The sequence below is a fragment of the Choloepus didactylus genome, chromosome 10 (assembly GCF_015220235.1).
Source record: "Choloepus didactylus isolate mChoDid1 chromosome 10, mChoDid1.pri, whole genome shotgun sequence".
NCBI lineage: Eukaryota > Metazoa > Chordata > Mammalia > Pilosa > Megalonychidae > Choloepus > Choloepus didactylus.
Genome location: NC_051316.1, coordinates 102337614 through 102358869, shown reverse-complemented (window position 1 = coordinate 102358869; position 21256 = coordinate 102337614). Strand labels below are relative to the sequence as shown.

Here is a 21256-nt window from a genome sequence, read left to right as displayed (position 1 = left end):
GTTTTGTCTATACTACTGCCAATAGTCTGTTATTCGGCTTGCCACATTTATTCTTGGCCCCTTCCGATCAGTTAACATCACATTAAAATCTGATTCTGTTAACCACCTCATTTAAACTTGTAAAACCCTTCAACGGCTCCCTACTGAACTCACATTTCGAGCCACACTGCCCTTCTTTCAGTTCCTCAAATGCACCAGGCTCCTTCAGCTTCAGGGCCTTTGAACAGATTGGTGCCTTGGTCTGCAATATTCCTCACAGCACACCCACTGTGGCACTTAATGGATATACTCATCCTTTAGAGCTCAGCTTGAATCTCTCTTCCTCAAGGTAGCCTTCCTTTTACTCCACAGACTCGGTCATGTCTCAGAGTACCCCATATTATGTTGCTCTTATCCTAATCATTAAAACATTTTGATGTAATTAGCTGTTTAATGTCAGTCTTCCCTCCTGATGGTTAGTAATTTCCATGAGTTCAAGTGTTTCTGCTGGTTCCCAGTGCACGTCACAATGCCTGACACATAGGTAGATACTCAATAAATATCTGCTAATGAATAAAGCAGTGGTACAATGAGCATGAGCAGATTCCAATTCCTATAAAAGTGACCCAAAGGAAGCTTGGAAAAACAGCTAGAAAATCTGGTAAGTCCCACCTCATCAGTGAAAATCAGGGTATAACCAGACACTTGAGATTGCATCACATCTCAGTCTTACTGATCAACAATCTGTTATTTGTGTATTTTGCTTCTTTCCAATTAGAGTCACAGTTTCAGTAGCCCTACCTGATCCTAGCAACATAGCCTCTGAAGCCACAGAATTTTTACTAGGGTTTCAAGAGGTTGGGGAGAAAAAGTAGCGATAAAAGAGCTCCTTTTCAAAGAAAAATCTGAATCTAGCACTTCTATCAAACTATTTGCAGGTTTGTTGCTTAGAGCTAGTGTATTCAAACACCAGAAAATAACCTTTATCTGGGATTCTGGGCTCTCTATACTCCATTCTGAAGAGGAAGTTGTAGATGAGAAAAGTAGATGTGGATCAGGTCAAAACCTTTAGAGGCCCAAAAATTAAAAAAAGATATGATACCTCTATTCAGCCCTGCCTTCCAACCCTCCCCACCAAAAAAGATGAATTCAAAATAAACATAATATTAAACTGTAAAAGGTGATTTTCCCACTTGTGACTACTTATGAAGTATCAAGTTGTTCTCCGTTTTTGGTACCCTTGGCTTGGTAATCTAGCAATGGATGGATGAATGCTAGACTAGGAGGGTGAGCTGTGAGACCTAGGGCAACACCCTTATCTTCGCTGGGCTTTAGTTACCTCATCTATAAAATGAAGATCTTGGACCAATGTTTTCTAGGATCTGTTGCGGTCTTTGTTTTCCTCAAAGAATAATCATCAATCTTTTCTAGAAATGATTCTGACAGCTCGAAACCAAACTGACTGAAATGTTGATCTGACTCTAGAAAGATATAAATGGGGTTGCAACTTTGTGACCAAAGAGATGGGACCCATCAAAGTCCTGTTGGCTAGAATGATCAGTCACGCACAGAAACAATGAAGAGATAATTCAACTCTCTGTACTTCCCACAAGTCAGCAGTTTCTGAACCATTCTGTGAAACACTAATTCTGGGAGCTGTTAATGTGTTCCTCAAAAAAAAAAAAAGGTGTTGTGCACAATAAGGATCAGGTACAGTAGGTTAAATAAATTCAAAAGGGTTTCTTTATGTTGGGTTTCTCAGAGCTGTTAATAATAAAGATCCCAGGTCCTATGCTAAGTCCTATTTACACACAGTTCATTTAATCATCACTTTACAGATGCAGAAATTGAGGCACAAGGAAGTTAAGAAATTTACATGAAATCACGCACCTCAAAAGATATATAAGAGATGGCACAAGGTCTTTCTTCCTCTTTTTTTTTAAATAGTGGTAATGGCACCAGGTCTTAAGCCAAGTTAGTATTTCACCAAAGTAAGTTCTCTTAATCACCACATGGCATGACTTGTATATACCGACAATATACTAACAGATACTGTCAATCTCCAAGAGGGGTCTATGGTATGCAGTGAATTGCAAATTTATTTGTCCATGGACTTCCTCTTACTTATTTCTTTGGCCAAAAACCCTGCAAGTTGTATTTTTCTCTAAATACCTCTGTCCTTCCACTGGTCAATAGAACCCTCAATCCCACTGAAGTGACAAGGCTTGTAGAACAGTGTAGAATTTCAATTACATAGGAAGTAGAAATTAAAATATTATAACTAGAGATCTCAAAACCCCTGTTCGGGCTCCATTTTGGGAGCTTTGACTGCGTGTGACCGGAAAGGTATAAGTGTGATGCTCTATCACCCGATCAGCCCAGCTAGCTCAGTCGGTAGAGCATCACACTTATACCTTTCCGGTCACACGCAGTCAACGCTCCCAAAATAAAAAAATCTTTTTATCCAAGACCCTCATTTTCCAGAAAAGCATGTTAAATCCTGAAAGGGGAAGTAACTCATGACTCAGGGTCAGGGGAGGGATCAGAACCTAGATCTCATCGGTCCAAGCATATACCTTTCAGTTTTGCATACTGCCTCTCAAAAATTTTTCCTATGTGAGATTTTCAGCATATTTAACCCTGTTTATAATTGATATAGTACACATCCTAAAATCAAGTTACCAAGTGGCACATAAAAATGTTCAGCCTGTCTTTAATATTGAACTGCAGCAGACTTTCAAAGGTTAAGTGTAATGTAAGGCCCAAGGATATGTTACCTGAGAATATCATAACTGGCAAAGTCCCACTGGTAGAGACCTAGTGCCGAACTACAGACGATGTATTTGCCATCAAAATGAAGTCTTGGTTGCAGGCAGATACTTCTATCCTCAGAGACAGACAATGTCTTTAAGCACTTGCAGTTGATCTCTCTCCCAATTGGCCAAATCTACAGGTAGCAGAAAGTTACAAAAGATTGCAGATCACATCAACACAGAAAAGCTTGTCCTGAAACAGTGTGGCTTGCACTGATGAAGTAAAACACGAAATGAAACTAGACCACAGGTCTTACAGTCAAGAGACACAGGTTCAAGTCCTGATTCTGCTGCTACTTTTGGTAAAATATTTAACCTCTCTGAACCTCAGTTCCCCCAATGGATATAATAATATCTGCCATACAGAACCATTTAAAAGACACAATGAGTGTGTAAGAGTGCTCTGTAAGCTCTTTGCAAATCGTTTTTATTACAAGTAAATTTTTATGTTTCCATAGTTTAAATCTAAACATTGAGGAGAGTAGTACATACACGTCTCAAAAAAACAAAAAAACAAACAAAAAGAAACAAAAAAAAACAAAAAGGAAGAATGAGCTGAAGATATATTTCTGGGTTTTTTTTTTTTTTAACTTGCATTTACAAATCGGAGGTAAAAACTGCCTAGGACAAAGGAGCTAATGAATAATCTCCTTTTCCAATGGGTTTAAAATGACTTGCACTAAAACATTCCTGCTCCCCTTGGAATATTCATTCCCCTTCTACCATACCATTTTAATTTTCTTATATTTACCAGTTTTCTCTGAGGAGGCAAATTAATGGAGGGGGAACACTCACCTTGATCTCATATTTGTCTGCACTCAAGAGAATGTAGTCTCCAGGGCTGTGCAAGAGAGACTTGACTTTGCACTTCTGCAAAACCACCTGCAAATATAAACATCCATGTTACAGAAAGATCCTTTTAATTCCATTTCTATATTGCTTTTATGTATTTAAATTAAAATCTGAAAAGGAAGAGGTGGAAATGATAAGGTATGCTAGAATACCTAAGCCATAACTATATTACCAAGTTAACTTCTAAGATTTCTGCTATAACCAGAATCCTTAGGTTATCAGCAGGATCTGAAAGTGTCTAACACTGGCAAGCATTTAATCTTAGCTTTAGCCTTGAAGCAAACATTAGGACTGATTTTAAAATCGATAAACTGATTTTATAGAAAACATGAGGAATTAAATAGAAAAAAAGTTCACAGAAACAGAAGTAGATGCAATTATCTGTTTTCAAAAGCAGATGCATTATAATGGAACAAGCACCAGACTTGGGACCAGAATCTGCTATATGCTGACTCTGCAAGACCATCTTAACCTCTTTGTTCCTCAGTTTTTTCGTCTTTAAAAATTAGGGATGACACACCTATTATCTCATCTAGCATAACTGTAGTGAGGATGAAATGGTAATAATATTGATGTAGTAAAAGTTAACATTCCATTAAGACTTTGACTGACCTGCTAATAAGTGCCAGGCATCTTGCTGGGTGCTGCCCCATTATCTTATTTTAATATTCATAGGAACATTTAGCAGATGATAAAATTCAGGCCCTGAAGGTAGGAGTAACTTGTCTAAGATATCACAGCCAGTCTCCTAGCCCCAAGTGCACTGTTTTTTCTACAACACCAAATTGCCTTAAAACACATGTAACTTTCCTATTTAAAAATGTAATGCCCAAATACAGAATTACTGATCTTCTCTCAAACCACTCTACCTTTAGCTCCTCAAATTTCAGAAAAAGACATAATCATCTAACCAGTCTAAAACCCACCAGTCATTTCTGATTCTTTCTTCTTTGCTCCCCACAACCAATAAGCAAGTTCAGTTGACTTTACCTTAAAGACATATCCTTCATGTGAACCCTTCTCTTCATCGCCACCACTCAAATCCAAGCCATCAGCATCTTTTGCTTAAAACTACTGCAAAAGACTAACTTGTCATCCTGTTTCCACTCATGCCCCACTCTGATCCATTCTTCACTCAGCAGTCATTCTCTTAAAACGTAAAGCACACCAGATTCTTGCTCAGAATGCTTCTATTGCTTCCTACTATATGTCTAATGATATTCAAAGTTCTTAATATGTCCTAGCAAATCATATATGATGATTATCTTCCCACCTCCCTCCCCAACTATAACAGCTCCACTGCCTTTTTCAAGACTGTCAACCATTCCAAATCCTTTCCCTCTCTAGACTGTGCATATGTTGTACCCTCTGAAACACTGTTCAATTACTCTTTACCCATCTATTCCCTTTTCATTCTCATGTTTTAGCCCTTCTAAGAAAACTTTCCCTGAACCAATTAGATACCCTTCCCAGACTTTCTCACAGAACAATGTACTTTTCCATCACAGCACTTAAAACAATTCGTAATTATATATTTATTTGTGAAATTAGTTTAGTAACTAATTCCCCCACTAGATTAATATTCATAAAAGTAAAGTCTGAGTTTGCTTTGTTCACTACTATATCCTTAGCCCCTTGCAGAGAGGCAGGGCATGCTCAAGAAAAGCGCTTCTGCATGGCATGTTCATTATTACTGCATTTGATCCTCACAGTGATCTTCTTTCAAAAACTAGGAAATGAACCTGTAAATTTTTCTTTGCCCACTTATTGCAAGCATTTTGTTTTTCAAAATGAAAACTGCTTTTTCTGATTAAAAAAAAAAAATGTTCATTCTAAAGGGAAAAATATACCTACAATCCCACCAGATATAATCACCTTCAAAGTTTTGGTGCATAAACACATTTGGAAACTGGTGTCATACTCTACATACTATTTTGTAATCTATTTTGTTTGCCCCCTCTACCCACCTAATACATTGTGGGCATCATTCCATGCTCTTGAGTCATTCATTTGTTAAATAACTATCTACTGAATGCCTTCTAAAAACTGGGCATTATTGTACACTATCATGCCTTATGGTTGCATCTATTCCCTCTGAGAGGTCACCTACCACTTATAGTAAGGCACCATCTACTGTACTCCACCACTACCCCCAAGCCTGACGTCAAGGTTTCTTCAGTAAGTATTCCTACCTTGGTGACCCATTCCGTATGCCCAGTGAGTGTGTTCAGGCATGTCCCAGCAGATAAAGCCCACACTTTCACAGTGAAGTCCGCAGAGCCACTCACCAAAATATCCAGTTCATCATTGTAGTCCACGCTAAACACTAGTGTACATAACACACACAAAGTTAAAACATGTCTGTGGGACTTTTATAATAGAGTTCAGTAACATTTATTCTCCCTAGCTGCCCAATTGTACTGATTTTCCAATTGTACTGTGAAAATGGTGATACTCAACTAGCAGTTTTATAATAAAATGATATGATAAAAATATATCCATCTCAAAATTCTTGTCGTTATTAAAGATTATTACTTCTAAGGTTGGGAAGTCCCCAGAATAATATGATATCTTATATTTTTGATAGCTTCAGAGGGAGAGGCAAAACCAGTATTGGAGATCATGAATTCCTTCTTAGGACTGTCTGCCTGATATGACAAAACTTATCTAGTTCATGAAGGGAAAACAGAACATACTTGGCCCTCTTCAGATTTGCATTATTTATTGCAGTCAGACAAAATGTAAATATAAGCTGCAAAACAGTACTCAGAGTCAAGAAAAGCCAGTGAACAGCGAAACAAAGTAAAACAAAAAAAGGATCCTAAAGATCAGATTAATCCATTCACTGAATTTCTTCTTGGCTGTATCCCTGGCACCTCAAGAGTGCTTGCAGTATAGTGAGTATACAAATATTTGTTGTTAAATGTCCGCCACGCTCTAAGGGACCACTGGGGACCCAGAGATAAAGACAGTGGTCCTTCCTTCAAGGAGCTCAGTCTAAGGGGGATGGAATTCAAAAAATGAATGTTTACCTCTTGCTAGGGAAACACCAAGGAGAATGACTAACTCTGCCCAGGGGTATCAGGGAAGAGACGATTTTGGAGATGGGCCCTGAAGGATGAGTAAAGTTTATCAAGAAAAGAAAAAGAATATCGCAGGTAGAGGGAACAGCAAGGGCACAGAGTTAGGAAAAGTCATAGCAACGTCCAGGGAACAGCAAGTAGAATGTTTTTAGAACAAAGTTCTCAAAGTTAATCAGGTATAAAATCACCTGGAAGTCATGGCACACCTTTAGAAATACTGTAAATATTATACTCAGTTTAATAAACAAGTTCCATGCTTAATCATATATACCTTCAAATATTAATTTCTAAAACAAACAAGTATAGCAGATAGCAAAGACTGAAGAAAATGTCTAGGACAAAAAAATGTGAAGAAATTTACTTTTTGCTGCAAAACAGCTAGGTTTAATTCAAAGAATTACTGAGCACCAGGTGCAGTACAAGGAACCAAACATAAAGGTGAACAAGACAGGCAGGATCCCTGTCTTTATGGAGCTTAAAGCCTGGTGGGGAAAAGAAAGATCATATTTACTTGTATGATGAGTGCTATGAGAGAAACAGAGGTCACTGGGAAACCCATAGCAGAAGGACCTGAACTTTTTAGGGAGCCCAGGAAGGCTGCTCATAAAATGTGATGCTTAAGAGCACAGATCTGACTCTCAAGGGTTCAAACAGTGAGTAAATGGGGGAAAGGAAGAGAGGAGATGCTGCACAAGAAGCTGGGAAATTGCTTATTATGATTTCTACACTAAGCTCCAAAATACAGTGCAACAGAGGGAGATGCTCAGATCTCAAGGCTATATTCAAATGACCAATTTTCTGGAAAATAATCATGCTGTACATTTTTTAGGAAACATCCAGCTATCTTTTTCTTTAATCTTATGTCTAGGCAGTTGACCAAGCTCCAATTAGATGTAATGTCTGTGGACCACATAATCTGAGAACCTTCATCTCTCCAAAGGATTTTCAGACCCAATTCTACAAATAAAGTGGATTTACAAGTGTAGGAATACTAAGTTTGGAAATACGGAATCTGATAAAATCAAAGGGGACTGACTGTTCAACAGGATATAAATGACATAGGAGAGAGGGAGAATATGCATAGGGTACACAGAAGAGTTTAAAAACAGGCCAAGGAAAAGCAAAATTTGGAGGGAAAACTCCAAATAAGAATAACTTAAAGGGAAATAACTACAGTGACTGAGAAAGAAGGGGGGATAAGGCAGGTTAAATAAATTAAAAAAAAAAAAAATCATTTCCTTGGATCCTGGCTTTAATGGATGAAGTTACAGTAATCATAAAAACCCTTGAAAAAGGGCAACCCACCCGCCCCTGTGTGCCCCCGGAAGTGCTGGGTCCGGGCTCCGGAACTCCATTCCCAGCAGGCCACAGTGTTGTCAAAGGAGCCCGTCACAAGCTTCTGCTCATCAAACTTTACCGCTGCACAAGTGTGGGTCTGGATGCCATAAACGCACTGCCCTGTGCTCACATCCCACAGTTTTGCAGACAAGTCATCTGACCCTTCAAGAGAAAGATAGGGAGGTTAATAAGAAAACAAACACACCAAGAAGGAACACATTCACAAAACCATGGAGTTTTTTAAAGGTCACCTGGTTCTACCACTCCCACTTTATGGCTGAGGAAATCAGAGCATGAACAGGACGACACAATTTGCTCAGTCACCAAAATGGTGTCAGCAGTACTGGGACTGAATTCAAGATTTTTGGTTTTGTCCTTTTTCCTTTAACCTTCCAGGATATGGAAGGTGTTAGACCAAAGCATCACTTGGTGCTTTCAACTGTAAAATTTCATATAACTGGCTAAAAAGTTTTTCATAGAACTCTCTGATTTGAGCTTGAAATGGATGGGGATTACCTATGACTGCATATGTACACTTGCATACTTGTTCACCACCTAACGGCCCTAAATGTATAAGGAGAATTGAATATTATCAGGTGGAGTTGCCTGCTGGAACATATTCCACTCTAAAGCAAGTCAAAAGATAAGCCTCAGATCATGGGCCAACTTTCGCAAAGGCTAACTGCTAATTTCTCAAGCCATTCTGAAATGTGTGAAGGAATTTCAAAGAAGACCATGGATAAATTATTCCTAGACATTCACAACATCTCAGAGTTGTAAAGTCTCAAGATTCTGCAGGAAAAAATAGACTTTTTTCCTGCCTCCATCTGATAAATATGTTATACTTACCACAGTGACAATTCAGGACTTTGCTTTCATTAAGTTTTAAATCCTAATGATTAATTCATATCTCACAGTTTACCTTCAGAATAGAAAATGAGCAAAATATATATATATATACACAAATATATATATTTTGAGGACACACTATGATAAGAACAGTATCCCAGGAAAGCCCTAAATGACCAGTTTTCAAAAAGCTGAAAACAACTAAACGAAGCCAGCGGCAATTCCATCTTTAAGGGTTAATCACGTTCTGCTGTTTCAGACAATGGAAAATTAGCCATCATTAATGAAAGAATTAGAGCATGAATTTCAACCTGGGCAAAGCAAACCTTATATGACAGTATACTGAAGGGAAGACTGTATTTGTTGTCACTTAACTATTTGGAGACTCAGTTTCCCTCTATACAATGAGGGCTGGGGCAGGGTTCGTTGTTCTCAATGGACATTTAAGACATGAGAATTATCTGGGGAACTTTAACAAAACATACACGCAGGGCCATCCCTTGAGAGATTAGAACTGAGGATATCTGAGGTGGAGGTCCAATAATCTTAAACAACTTGCCAGGTGAAAATAAGGCATCAGCCACATTTTAAAAACAAACACTGCCCAATAGCCACACGTGTAATTTAAATTTTTCTAATAGTTACATTAAAATGTAAAAATAAACATGAAAATAATATATTTAACTCAATATGACAAAAATATTAACATTTCAACATGTAATCATTATTTGAAAATACTGAGATAGTTTACTTTTTTTTTATATTATTTAAAATCCAGTGAATATTTTACACTTCACATCTCAATTTGGACTAGCCACATTTCAAGTGCATGTCTAGATATTCTTTAAAGTCCTTTCAGCTTTAGCATTTTATGACTATATTCCTGAGGAGCTAAAGTAGGAAAATAAATCATTTTAGGTCCTGTCTGAGCTTGGATCTGACTTACTGTCAGTGTTCAGTTTGGAGCTCATTCATTCATTCAACATATATTTATAGAACTATGTCATGCAGGGCTTCTGCTCTCATGGCACTTAAGTCTACCATCTTGAAGAAGGAATTTCATGGCTTTAAAAAAAGTTTCAAGTTTGTTAACTAGTCTAAGCTGAAATCTAAAGAATTAATAAGTTACCCAGCTCCCATTCCCACCAAAAAAAGGGAATAGTATATATCAGAGGTCAGCAATCTTTTTATCCAGAAGATCAGATAGAAAATATTTTAGGATTTGTGAGCCACAGTTTCTGTTCAACTACTCAACTCTGCTGTATTTGGCCTGCAGTCCACAGTTTGCTAATCCCTGGTATATACCTATTAAAAATGACAGCTGTATAGTTCAAGGCAATCCACGAATTTCATTTGAAATAATCTTGCATAAAAAAGGACACCAAGTATCCCTATATATTACATAAATATATACGAATAGGCATTGGAGTCAATTCATAAAGTACTTGGAACCATTTTAAATTCTGCCTAGGAATTATTTATGATGGCTGTCAAAACGCAAAGCCTAAAACATGGACACTGATTATAAAAGCAGTTCAGTATGACTGGGAAATAAAGTGGCAAGATCAGGCTTACAAACTGGGTCAGGAAGATGTTTGTAACTATGACTTTATTTCGCATTTCTGAAAGATCACTATGGCTGCACTATGGAGAATGGTTTGAAGGGGAGCAAAACTATAGAGTCAGGGAGGTTACTTAAAAAAAACTGGGGGAAAGATGATCAAAACTACTTATTTGAACTAGTATATAAAGGAAAACACTGGACCATTCAGTTCTGCACCCTTAAGAAGTATCAGAAAACAACCAGATTACCTGCCACTACATGGATGAATTTTGAAGACATCATGTTTAGTGAAATAAGTCAGACATAAAGGGACAGATATTATATGATTCCACTTACACGAAATCACTAGAAAATGCAAACTCATAGAGACAGAAAGAAGAGTAGAGGTTACCAGGGGTAGGAAGGAGGGAGAATGGGAAGTTAATGCATAATGGATGTAAAGTTTCCATTTGGGGTAATGGGAAAGTTCTGATTAATGGATGGTGGTTAGGGTGGCACAACATTGTGAATGTGGTTATTCCCACTGAATGGTATGACTGGGAGTGGCTGAGATGGGAAAATTTACGTCATGTTTCCATAGTTAAAAAAAAAAGAGCAATTAAAGAGACAATAACAATTGAATATAACACATGATTCTGGACTGGATCAAAGGAGGAGAATAGGCTCAAAAGGACATTACTGGGACATATGAAAAAAACTAGAATACAGACTGTAAGCTTTATATCAATGCTAGGTTTATTGAACTTGATAACAGTGCTTAAGGTGGTTATTACGTAAATGAATATCCTTATTCTTAGAAAAGGTACATGAAAGAATTATATGTTCAAGGAGCAGTCTCAAACTATTCTCAAATGTTTAGAAGACAGATGGACAGACAGATAGATGGATAGATAGAATGATATGGTGAATGTGGTGAAATGTTAAAATTGGTAGATCTGGATATCTGCATATGGATGCATATGAAGGAGTTCTCTATATGGATTTTGCATTATTTTTGCCACTGTCCTGCAATTTGAAATTATTTCAAAATAAAAAATTTAAGGAAAAACATCAGATCAAACTGAGTTCCATTTTATTGTAGCACAGGTCTATTCATAATTGTTAATCCTTTGGGAGCCACTATTCCCTATTCCTTTTTGGCTTTACGTCAACCTCCCTTCTCAACTCCCATTTGCTGTACTGGTTAATTCAACATGTTTTCAAAGAGGTCACCACAGCCTACAGACAAAAGGGGATTAAATAAATTTGGACTATACAGAACCTTTACATTACATGAAAGGGGGAAAAAAAAGTACTCTCAATTCAGAAAATAAGATGAAAACACTATCTTGCTATCAAAAATAACATCTGTTATGGTATGTGAATATATCTCAATAAAACTGAATTTAATTTTAAAAAATAACACCAGGGATGGGTGTGAAACAAAGATAGGCAGAAAAATGAGCTATAACGCAAAATGAGTAAACTATCCTATCAAGCTAAGTTTAAATATTTAACTATTAGAATCAGTTCTGAACCCTCAACCACCTCTCTGAGGCATTTTTCTCTCTGTTGACCAACTAAATAAACATTTACCACTTCCTCTTTAAGACGGTATCACAGCTCCTTGAAATTCTCTCCATCACTGTTCTATTTCTTCACCTCTCCTTTCTCTTTAAGGATCCATCCTAGGCTCTATTCTTTTTCCTCTTAACAACCTCCTTTTAAAATTTCACCATTCTAGTCATAGCTGCGCTGTGACTAACTCCTAAATCTTTCTCTCTACCCCTGACAACTCTCCAAAGCTCTGATTCTCTGCATTTGGAGATGTTGTGGGAATCTCCACTTACACATTCCATAGGCAATGCAATTCAGTTCATCCCAAGTTGTAGTCATCTACCCTCTCATTAAGTATTACTCCATTTCCTATTCCTGTTATATAGTACTATCGTCTCTCCAAGCATACGCTAGAAACCTCAGCCATTTTTGAAATCTCACTTTTCCTTGTCACATACCCAATCTGTTGCCAAATCCTGTCAATCCTATTTCAATGGCTGCTCTTCCAATCAACTGTTCCTATTTCATTTCTACCCTTATTATTCTGAATCTAGATCTGTCTGCCCCAACCTAAACTGCAGCAGGTTAATACTTTAACTTAGAAGCTCTGGATTTATCTAGAGCAGAGGTTCTCAACAGGAGAACCATCTCCTAAGTGAACATTTTAGAAATTTGTAAGGGCGGTTTCAGTTGTCACAATGATGGAGGGGGTAACTGGCAACTACTGGGCAGGAGGAGGGATGCTAGACATCCTGCAATATTTGGGACAATGAACAAAAATAACTGTCTTGCATTCATGATGTTCCTGAGTTTCTGGCCAGATACTTCTACATGAAAAGCTTATTTTTACTGACCTGAAAATCTGTTTTACAAAGCATATTTGCAGTTTAACTACCAGCTAAATTGAGGTAAAACATATTTTGTTGGGAACTTGGCTGAGAATTTTTCAACATTTGGGAAGATCAAATCATGGATGGTATCTATGACATTTATACCTGTTATGTTCATGATGACAGTACACATAGATACGAACATCTGATTACTTTACTGTCTTCTAGTCCAGGCACACTTAAGCTTTTACATGTTAAAATGTGCATTATTTTAAATTATACTTCTCTGTATCAGTTTAGGCATTATAGTTTTTTTCAAATGTGTATGTATAGAAAAGTTATTTCTATGAATTTACTTCATGGTAAGATATTATCGTAAAATACGTTATATGAAGGACTGACTCTGACAGAAATAAGAAACGCTGGTTGTGCTGGTTTGGATGCATTATGTCCCCCATAACACCATATTCTTTAATGCAATCTTGTGAGGGTGGACATATTAGTGTTGATTACATTGGAATCTCTGGATTAGGTTGTTTCCATGGAAATGTGACCCATCCAGCTATGAGCAACACCTTTGATTAGATTATTTCCATGGAGGTATAGCCCCACCTACTCAGCGTGGGTCTTGATTAGTTTATCAGAACCCTATAAAGGCTAAGACAGAAGAAGGGCAGTGCAGCTGCAGCAAACAGAGACATTTTGAAGAACACACAGCAGCTGAGAGAGGAGCTGGAACACAACCCAGGATCAGCACAGACACCAGCCACGTGCCTTCCCAGCTAACAGAGGTTTTTCGGACGCCATTGGCCTTCCTTCACTGTGGGTATACTTTGGGTTGATGCCTTAATTTGGACATTTTCATGGCCTTCAAACTGTAACCAAATAAACCCCCTTTATAAAAGCATTTCTGGCATTTTGCATAACAGCACCTGAAACAGAGAATTCTGATCCTCGCCCTTTTTCTGCTTAGAAGTCTTTCATGGTTTTCTTATTGCTATAGAAAACTGCCCAAATTCATGTTCCCATCATTCAGCGCTGTTCACAACACAGCTGAAGCCTATTTCTTCAGATTATATTCTGTTACTCTACATAAATTCTAAGAGTACAGCTAAAACAAATTTTCTTTATTTTCCTCTTATGGGTTCCACACATATCCACTTCCATGGCCTTCAGTAATGCTGACCTTCCAACTGTAAATCCTTTAATTACCCTAATGTCATCTCTAAAATCTACCCAATCTTTAAGACCCAACATAAACACTGCTCAAATTTTACAAACAGAAGAAATCATTACTTCCCCTGAACAACTATGATTTTTTTTCTCATACAATTCAACTATATTATTTTATCATACCTCTTTCATAGCTCTTGTTTTTCTTATTAGACTATAAGCCAGAAAATACAATAGGGTAGCTCACAGGTTGCATATGACCTGCAAATGTGTTATAACTGATCCAATCACAGTATTCAAAATTTGAGTAATACTTAAAAATCAATACTTGAAAATTCATCTCTGGTATGACCTCACAAAGCCTTTCACATAGAATGCATTTGGCATTCATAAACAAAAACAACTTAATAAAAAAGCAGACTCTAACAGCACAAAACACAACAGGTTCCTTTCTTACCATTTCAGAAACAAACTGCAGAACAGGAAAACCGCCTCAGTCAATCTATACCATGCCAATTTTTAGCATTAACCATCAATCACTTTAGTAATACTGCCTTCTTGTTTGCAAAAGGGACTAATCTGAGAGTCACTGCAAACTTATTGTCAATTCAGGATTTATCAATTCAACCACAATGGAAACACAAGCTCTAAAGTAAAAAGATGACAGAGACACATGTATTATTCTGTAATAAACACTTCTTTCATTAGTAATAGTTCCAGGGATGGCTGCTGTTAGAAAAATTAAACTAATGTTTCAGATAATTTCAATAGCCAAAGCATAATTTGCAATATGTAAAACTGATGCCATAATCAGAATAAAGATAGCATAGCACATAGACCTATCTAGAGAATAATATTAAAATGTAAGGCTGGGTCCACACTTAGAATCAGTATTAACTTCCCAGCAGGTTAGAGAAAACATTGAATGATTCCACTTTATTGTATTTCAAAAATAAAGTTTAAGGAGGGGGTGGGGCAAGTTGGCATAGGGAGGTATAGAATTTACAACTGGCTATGGGGGTGAAGGAAGGCAAAGGGTCAGTGGAGAGACCCCTGTAACTGATGGAATCATCTGGAATCCTTGATCTGACAGTCTCTGAAGTGAATCCACCCCAGCCTTCCTTTTTACATAGGCCCTTATATTTCATTTTCTGTCTATGCAGGTTTGGGTTTTGGAGACAACATATTCCTCATTTAGGTGTGCTACTCCGGCCCATTTACCGAGTGACTAGAAAAGCTTCTAGTCTTGAGTGGGCACCGGAGCAAGATGAGGCTCTGCGACAGGTCCAGGCTGCTGTGCAAGCTGCTCTGCCGCTTGGACCATATGATCCAGCAGATCCAATGGTGCTGGAAGTGTCAGTGGCAAATAGAGATGCTGTTTGGAGCCTTTGGCAGGCTCCTATAGGAGAATCACAACGCAGGCCCTTAGGATTTAGGAGTAAAGCTTTACCATCCTCTGCAGAAAACTACTCTCCACTTGAGAAACAGCTGTTGGCCTGCTACTGGGCCTTAGTAGAGACAGAACGCTTAACCATGGGTCACCAAGTTACCATGAGACCTGAGTTACCTATCATGAGCTGGGTGCTGTCTGACCCACCAAGCCATAAAGTTGGGCGTGCACAGCAGCATTCCATCATAAAATGGAAATGGTATATACGAGATAGAGCTCGAGCAGGTCCTGAAGGTACAAGTAAGTTACATGAGGAAGTGGCCCAAATGTCCATGGCCCCCACTCCTTCCACCTTACCTTCTCTTGCCCAGCCCACAGCTATGGCATCTTGGGGAGTTCCTTACAGTCAGTTGACTGAGGAAGAGAAGACTCGGGCCTGGTTTACAGATGGTTCTGCACGATATGCAGGCACCATCCGAAAGTGGACAGCTGCAGCACTGCAGCCCCTTTCTGGGATGTCCCTGAAGGACAGTGGTGAGGGGAAATCCTCCCAGTGAGCAGCGCACCTGGTTGTTCACTTTGCTTGGAAGGAGAACTGGCCAGAGGTGCATCTGTATACTGATTCCTGGGCTGTTGCTAATGGTTTGGCTGGATGGTCAGGGACTTGGAAGGAACATGACTGGAAGATTGTTGACAAAGAAGTCTGGGGAAGGGGTATGTGGATAGACCTTTCTGAGTGGGCAAACAACATGAAGATATTTGTGTCCCATGTGAATGCTCACCAGAGGGTGACTTCAGCAGAAGAAGGTTTTAATAACCAAGTGGATAAAATGACCCGTTTGGTGGATACCAATCAGCCTCTTTCCCCAGCAACTCCTGTCATTGCCCAATGGGCTCATGAACAAAGTGGTCATGGTGGTAGGGATGGAGGTTATGCATGGGCTCAGCAACATGGACTTCCGCTCACCAAGGCTGACCTGGCCACGGCCACTGCTGAGTGTCCAATCTGCCAGCAGCAGAGACCCACACTCAGTCCCCGATATGACACCATTCCTCGGGGTGATCAGCCTGCTACCTGGTGGCAGGTTGATTACATCGGACCACTTCCATCATGGAAAGGGCAGTGATTTGTTCTTACTGGAATAGACACATACTCCGGATATGGGTTTGCCTTCCCTGCACGACATGCTTCTGCCAAAACTACGATCCGTGGACTTACAGAATGCCTCATCCACCGTCATGGTATTCCACACAGCATTGCTTCGGACCAAGGAACCCACTTCACAGCAAATGAAGTGAGGGAATGGGCACATGCTCATGGAATTCTGTGGTCTTATCATGTTCCCCATCATCCAGAGGCAGCTGGGTTGATAGAACGGTGGAATGGCCTATTGAAGACTCAATTACGGCACCAACTAGGTGGCAATACCTTGCAGGGTTGGGACAGTGTTCTCCAGGAGGCTGTGTATGCTCTGAATCAGCGTCCACTCTATGGTGCTGTTTCTCCCATAGTCAGGATTCATGGGTCCGGGAATCAAGGGGTGGAAACAGAAGTGGCACCACTCACTATCACTCCTAGTGATCCACTAGGGAAATTTTTGCTTCCTGTCCCTGAAAGTTTAAGCTCTGCTGGTCTACAGGTCTTGGTTCCAAAAGGAGGAGTGCTTCCACCAGGAAACACAACAATAATCCCATTGAACTGGACGTTAAGACTGCCACCTGGCCACTTTGGGCTTCTTATGCCTCTGAATCAACAGGCAAGTAAGGGGATTACTGTACTGGCTTGGGTGATTGATCCTGACTATCAAGGGGAAATAGCACTGCAACTACACAATGGAAGTAAAGAACAGTTTTCCTGGAATACAGGAGATCCCCTAGGGTGTCTCTTAGTACTACCATGCCCCATGATTCAAGTCAATGGAAAACTGCAACAACCCAATCCAGGCAGGACTACCAATGGCCAAGAACAGAGAGCAGGGTCATGAATGGACATTGCATACTAGTGTTTATGGCAGCAGTATTCATGAGTCACAATAGATGGAGGTGACCTAAAAGTACATCGACCAATAAACAGAATGGTGAACTATGGTGTATACATTCAATGGAATACTGAGCAGTGGCAAAAAGAAATGAAGTTGTAAGGTACGCAATTAGGTGAATGGACTTTGAGGACAGTACGTTGAGTGAAATAAGCCAGAATCAAAAAGATAAACATTATAATGACTCACTAATATGGACTAACTACAATGCGCAAACTCTGAGAACTGAATCTAAGCACACAGGTTATCAGGGGAAAGCTTATGGTAAAGGTTCCTAGATTGTAAACTCTTACAGGAGTCACATCTATTCATGAGTTGCAATGGTTATTTCTAAATTGTGAGATGATGAGCTGTTTGTGTATAACCTGATCAGTCCCTGGAACTTCAGGTATCTGTGTGACACACTGAGACTCAGAGCCAGAGTTAGGCAGCTATGAATGTCAGCATTACCCCACACAACAAATGTTAAAGAAGCTGAAAAAGAGATCAGACTTTAATTAGAGACATGAACAAAATAGACTTAGTTACGACTAAGGTAAACCAGACTAAAGGGAAAAGGATGACAGTGACTGTGTTTTAAAACTTTAACTTCTATGTGAGACCAAAGAAATTGATGTTTATTTGGTGGAAAATCTGTATTTTCTGTAGCATACTATATAATTTAACTCGTATGGTCAGTTTACTCAAACACCATAATTACACAGAACCTTGAAGAGGGGGTGAGATTTGGTTGGTTTGTACAGGTTAGCATAAAGCCCCAATAGATCCCAGAGTAATTTAAGCAGAGAACAAAAATGTATTTGCAAAGCCCCCTCAAGGGACTGGGGGAGAAACTGGAAATACTAAACTTCCCTACATGGGGAATTCCTGAGATTCTCACAAGCCCTGGGGACTACCATTATAGTTGGCCAAGTCCTTAATCTTAGGGACTACCAATGTTGTAGGCCAAGTTTTCAATCTTGGGGTTTGCCCTTATAAAGCTTGTTACTGCAAAGGAGAGGCTAAGCCTACTTACAGTTGTACCAAGAGTCACCCCCAGAGAACCTCTTTCGTTGCTCAGATGTAGCCTCTCTCTCAGCCAACACTGCAGGTAAACTCACTGCCCTCCCCACTATGTGGGAAATGACTCCCAGGGATGTAAATCTCCCTGGCAATGTGGGACATGACTCCCAGGGATGAGCGTGGACCCGGCATTGTGGGACTGAGAAAGCCTTCTTGACCATAAGGGGGAAGAGAAATGAAACAAAATAAAGTTTCAGTGGCTGAGAGATTTAAATGGAGTCGAGAGGTCATTCTGGAGGTTATCTTTATGCATTTTATAGATACCCCTTTTTAGTTATTAGTGTATTAGAATAGCTAGAAGGAAATACCTGAAACTGTGGAACTGCAATCCAGTATCCTTGATTCTTGAAGACGACTGTATAACTACACAGCTTATATGGTGTGACTGTGTGACTGTGAAAACACTGTGGCTCACACTCCTCTATCCAGTGTATGGACAGATGAGTAGAAAAAAGGGGGACAAAGATAAAATGAACAATGGGGGGCAAAGGAGTATGGGATATTTTGGGTGTTCTTTGGTACTTTTATTTTTATTCTTATTTTCATTTTTATTTCTTGGAGTAATGAAAATTTTCAAAAAAGTGATTGTGGTGCTGAATGTACAACTGTATGATGATACTGAGAACAACTGATTGTACACTTTGGATGACTGTATGGTATGTGAATATATATCAATAAAATTGCATTAAAAAATAAAGTTTAAGTAGAAATGAAAAAAAAGTTAGAAATAGTTCTGACAACAATGAATCAACTGCCAGTATTTACGTTAAATGTGAATGAGCACTAAGCTCTAGGGCTACACTGCATTTTAGCCTTTTTAAAAAAAAAAGAGGACCTGGAAACACTACCACCACACCCAAAAAGTACATCAAAGTATAGAAGAACAGATGATGCTGTTCCAAGAATCAGGCTTATCAGACAGGTATAATGCAAATGTGAAGTAACTTCAGAATGATGAATAAACTGAAAGCATGAAATGCCTTCAATCAAAATGCTACTTTTATAAAACTGTCTGTCTAGCATTTCAGAGGATATATTACATGGGAAAATATACACCTGTGATGAATAAAGAAATGGAATTTAAAAACAACCTTGAAAAGTCATATATTTTTTAATTAAAAATATTAAAAATTATTCTGGTGGGAATCTGGGTAAAATGCAGTTCATTTAAGACTGCTGTGGTTATGACACCAATTCAATCTATCTAGAAAGGCCACTAACAGACGCTAAAAAATCATTCCTACTTCTGGATATTGATTCCATTTTGAGACTTCTGCCCAAAATAAATAATTCAAGAAGCAAAGTGATGAGAACAAAGACAGTCATAATAATACAAACAACCTGAATATGCACTAATGTGAAAATGGTTAAACAATGATAATATATTTACACAAAGGAAAAGTACATATTTATTAAAAATGACACCTATGTAGTTTAGGTAATATGCAAATTTTTTTTTAGAAATAATCTTCGATGAAAAAAGAATACCAAGTATTTCTAGACATTACATATAACGAAAATGAAGAGATTTTGGGATCATTGATAAGAACAGCCTGGAACCTAAACACTGCCTAGGAGTTAGTCACAATGGCTATTAAAATGTACTGCCCTGCCTTGTGAAGAGGTGCAAGTAACAAGGAACTAAGGGAAGACTTCAGTCAGCAGCCAGCAAGGATCTGAAACTCTCATTCCAACAGCCCACAAGGAACAGAGGCCAATGTCATGACACTTGGAAACAGATCATCCCCCATTCAAATCTTTGGGTGAAACCAGTTTCACTATGGCAGTTTGGCTGGAACTTCATGAAAGATCTTGAATCAGAGGAACCCAACTAAGCCATGCCTAAATTCCTGACCTCCAGGAAGAATAAGGCAATAAATATTTGTTGTTTTAAGATAAAAATAAAAAAATGATCGCCTAAAATGTAGGCACTGGTTATAAATATACGCAGAAAAACAAGCCTATTATAACTGAAAGATAAGATACATAATTAAAAAATTTAATGTTTATTATATTTGTATTATATAAAATTACTTAATTGGCTAGTTTTGAAATATTGAACTCCTAATCCCATATGCAAACTCTTCTAATTCTTTCTAGAATCACAGATGGTAGAGGAAGAATAAAATACCACCTTCCCTATATTGTACAGACAAGGAAACACATACAGAGAGGTTAAGAAATTTGTCCAAAGTGATCTAAGTACTTGCTGAGACTAGACACCAAATTTTCCAATGCTTTTCCCCATAAATCATTGCTAACAGAAAACAAAATAAAATTAACTAACATAGAAAACTCTATACATGGATAAAAAGCGTAGGAAAAAAAATCAACTTTCTGATTCATATCATGTTTAAAAGAATGCCTAGGGAGTCAGTGGACCATGATGGCAACTTAAGACACTCCAGGGTACTGTTTCCCCATAGAATCTTTGAACAACTAGCAAAAACCAAAGAGCCATCTTCCTCAAAACTCCAGAAAACAGTTAAAGTGTCACAGTAACTGAATGAGTGCAAAAAATCAAGAAATCACAACTTTAAAATTGGTAGATGAAGCTCATGGCACCCTTGCTGGCCACCTCCCTCCTCCTTCCCCAACATGGTATGGAGCCAGTCCATGCTTGCATCATGGGACCCTGGCCCTCTTCCAGAGGGAACAGAGCAACCCTTATGTACCTACTAAGGTGCCTGTATGTTGGTGCCAATCTATCGGGTGACAGCCTAAAGGAATCAACCAGAAAACTCATCT

General features: G+C 38.6%; 1 protein-coding gene across 1 annotated transcript in view; it reads right to left on the bottom strand.

Annotated features, from left to right (window-relative positions):
* The window catches only part of FBXW2 (F-box and WD repeat domain containing 2), a 45331-nt gene that overhangs the window by 6720 nt on the left and 17355 nt on the right, over positions 1-21256 (bottom strand). Inside the window, exons 4-7 of the mRNA XM_037797353.1 lie at positions 8033-8227; positions 5837-5970; positions 3588-3674; positions 2757-2926 (exon numbers count right to left, since the gene is read on the bottom strand). Of these exons, the coding sequence (XP_037653281.1) occupies positions 2757-2926; positions 3588-3674; positions 5837-5970; positions 8033-8227 (586 nt within the window). The remainder of the gene's footprint in view (positions 1-2756; positions 2927-3587; positions 3675-5836; positions 5971-8032; positions 8228-21256) is intronic.